This window comes from Sinocyclocheilus grahami, unplaced genomic scaffold, assembly GCF_001515645.1.
Source record: "Sinocyclocheilus grahami isolate Dianchi unplaced genomic scaffold, SAMN03320097.WGS_v1.1 scaffold3232.1, whole genome shotgun sequence".
NCBI classification, from domain to species: domain Eukaryota; kingdom Metazoa; phylum Chordata; class Actinopteri; order Cypriniformes; family Cyprinidae; genus Sinocyclocheilus; species Sinocyclocheilus grahami.
The window spans coordinates 5,870-9,356 of record NW_015508388.1 but is presented as its reverse complement, the minus strand read 5'-3'; the positions used below and the strand labels follow the sequence as shown (position 1 = coordinate 9,356).

Below are 3,487 nucleotides of genomic sequence, written 5' to 3'. Positions count from 1 at the left end.
CAGGACCATTTTAGATCAACTACTGTAGATGAAAGTTGATTAAACATGGATCTAAGAAATACACTTTCCTCTCTACATTAATATAAATGTTAACCCAAAATCTTTTGAAGTCCAAAGACATGCATTTTAAGGCGTCACAGGTGCGCTCCTGACAGAAAGGCTGTTCCAAGAGTTTGGTAGCAACATCGTTGGCTTCTAAATACACATTCTAAGGTCGCTTCACATTCAGAAAAGAGCTTCAGAAATAAGAAAATCCTTCAATTTTTATATACAAAACGTGTAACACAAGGCCGCTAGATTTAATTACATGACCAACTTTATGACACGTTGAAGGCTGTCCTCATGAATGCCCACACAAGGAAATAAAACGCTCAAGTTTAAGGAAATGTCATAACACCGCACTAGTCCATTTTCCCCGTTTCTTCTGCAATACTCAAGGATTTGCTCTCTTTGTCCATTTCATTGAATGTGCAGTCGAACTGTAATGGTTTAACCATCCAAACAAGTGAACAAAACACTTGAGTTGAAGGAAAAACAGGTCCAAACGGCCTGTGAATGCACTTGCTATTAGAGCAGAGCAGAAGAAGAGAGGCCACCTCAGGGAAAAAAGGTCTGAATTTAGATATTGTGCACAAATCTAATAAGATGCCAAAAACAGATGAGAAAACTAATGCAACTGTTGTTGCATTAGTTTAAGTCACAGATGAAGATTTATCAAGCACTCGTGCTTTAAAAAAAAAAAAGAAAAACCCTTAATGAAGCATGAAGTAACATTGGACGCTCGTACCTTCACGTGTCCCTCCTTGGCCTCCCCGTACTGCACATGCTTTCTCAGGTGGTTGCAGATGGCCCGGAGGGTGGAGTGGACCTCCACGCAGAAGTTGCACCTGTAGCCGATGGGAGTCTTATCGGGGGTGCCATCCACCTATAGGAAGAGCCAATGACGACAGAAGATCATTCGATGCAATCTAGTTTTGTTCTGTCACTTGCAACTAGAACTAATGAAGCTGAAAATTATGTCGCCAGTGTTGCCTGCTTGCAATATACTTGTTTGCATATGGTGGTCGAGGTTAAATCCAAATGTAAAAGCTACACTAACACCTAAAACATCTTTTGCTGTTATTCTACTTCCTATGTTCCTAACGCAATCAGAACAATGCTAGAGAAAATCACACAGAATACAGTTTTGAAAGTTAGTCAGGGCCCGTATTTATCAAGCCTCTGAGAATTACAAAAACACTGCTAGAAATTGACTTAAGAGTAAAAAAAATTCTTGGCTCAAAGCTGCGATTAAAAGTTAGTGATCAAGCATCTCAGTCGTAATTTAAGTGAAATGTAGGAGAAAATCTTAAGTGTCAGTCTTCGAGATGATTCAAGACACTTTGCTGTGCCCCAAACGGGATTTTGGATGACGACATAGACATGGACCAATCACTGAATTTTCTGAAGAATAAAATAGCACTTTGAGAAGCTTGATAAATACGGGCCCGGGTTTTTCAACTATTATAACCACTTTTACCCATTACAAGGTGTTTAAGCTCACCTTATTTTCCGGTTTGGCTTCTGGCGGCTCTGTCGTCCTCTGCTTGCTTTGAAGCTGTTTTCTTCGTTCAAGCCTCATGGCTCTTTTCTGGAAATCCTCATTGTGGTTTATCAGATGGACGCAGAGTTCTGGAAGAGTCAAGAATTTGATTTCACAGTGGGTGCACTGGTAGAGCTCCATCCCATCTTCTGCGGGGCTCGGAATGGTGACGAAATCCCGCTTGAGCTCCTTGTCGTGGCAGTCATTGTAATGCACCACGAGCAGCTCGGCCGCGCTGAACGAAAGCTTGAAGCATTTCAGGCATTTAAAGGGGAGCCAGTCCACGTCACCTTCAGGTTCCACCTCATCCTTAACTTCAACGATTTCCACCTCCTCCGTAGATGGAGGTTTCTCGGCCTCCTTGGAATAGATCACAGTGAAGTAACGGCCCAGTTTGCTGGAGGGCTGCTTCTTGGGAAAGACTCCTGGGTGGCGCTTTATGTAATGAGAAACAATACTCTTTCTGCTGAAAGCCTGGAAGGAGCAGAGTGAACATTTCCTTCGGTCCACCGCAAGCCTTAGCTCTTCGCTCATCGCTGGAGCCTCTGCCTCTGATGCCAAGGGCACCATCACCTTGTTCGGTTTCTCCCCCACCGTCTTGGATGCTGCCAAGCAATGCGTGTAGTAGGCATCAATGTCATGCCGTTTCTGGTAGTGTGCTGCGAGGCCTTTGCGGATGGGGTTGGTGTAGGAACAGAGGGCACATTTAAAGACATTGTTCTTCCCTTCGGGCTGCGCTCTGACATTGTTATGCTTGATACGGTAGTGACGAGCGATACCTTTCCGGGTGGAGCAGAAGTATTTGCACAGCTGACATTTAAACAATGCATGCTTGTCGCTCTTCGCGACTTCGGGAAGCTTGAGGTCAAAGTCACAGGCCTCTGAGACTTCGGTCACACTGCTGCTGCTGCATTCAGCAACCGAATTGTCTCTTCTGGTCTGCGACTGCATGGCAGTTGCTTTGAACATGTCTGCGGCAGACTGGTTATGATATTTCTCATAGTGTATCTTGAGTTTCTCTAAAGTGCCATGTGTGTAAGGGCACAACTTGCAGCGGTAAGCACCGTAGCCCTGCCTCTGGGTTTTAGATCGCTCATCCCCCTCGTTAACCAACTCGTTTACCTGCTCGACATCATTGGCAAAGTCTTCAGCCGTGACTTTGATGGAAGGATGTCGTTTCTGGTAGTGTGTGAGAACTCCATGGATGCGCGAGTTCACGTACGGACATTGTCTGCACTTGTAAACAGAGCTAGGGTTGATGTCTGCCTCCTGAGCGAAGTCAGCAGCTTTCACTTTCATGCCCGGGTGTTTTTTGCCATAGTGGGTCAGAAGCCCATGAAGACTGTTGTACTCAGACAAGCACACGGTGCACTGGTAAGAGTTGTTTGAGATAGACGACGCGACAGACAGAGAGAGATTAGTCTGTCGCTCATGTGTTGGGCGGCTGACTTCAACTGCAGCCTCTTCCTGCTGGTTGCTGTTGAATGGACTGGACATGGAAACGTGTCCTTTGGGCGGTTGTGGGAGCAGCTTATCAGGTGCTTGGTTTCCCTTGATAATGTCGAGCAGGACAGACTCGTCACCTTTGATGGCCCAAGGGTGCACCGCTTGGTAATGGTTAGTAATATCCCAGATGGAGCATGCCTCAAAGGCACAATCTCTGCATTGGTAATGCTTCGTTTCAGAGTTCCCAGCTTGTCTGCTGGTAGAAGTATCAGGACCAGCCCATAGTTTGCTGGCCATGTAGGTGTAGTCAACATTGTGCTCAGGATGGCGTCTTTGGTAATGCATGAGCAGCCCGCTTGGTTCAGCGTGAGAATATATGCACCACTCACAGTGATAACCAGCCTCCAACACACTGTCCTGATAAGCCCAGTGTAAGATCGTCATGGCCGTGGCCTTCAC

The 3,487-nt window shown here is 45.9% G+C and overlaps 1 protein-coding gene across 1 annotated transcript in view; it reads right to left on the bottom strand.

Annotated features, from left to right (window-relative positions):
• LOC107576118 (zinc finger protein 462-like) overlaps positions 1–3,487 on the bottom strand; it is a 22,174-nt gene that overhangs the window by 13,833 nt on the left and 4,854 nt on the right. The window contains exons 3-4 of the mRNA XM_016262370.1: positions 1,544–3,481; positions 751–925 (exon numbers count right to left, since the gene is read on the bottom strand). Of these exons, the coding sequence (XP_016117856.1) occupies positions 751–925; positions 1,544–3,481 (2,113 nt within the window). The remainder of the gene's footprint in view (positions 1–750; positions 926–1,543; positions 3,482–3,487) is intronic.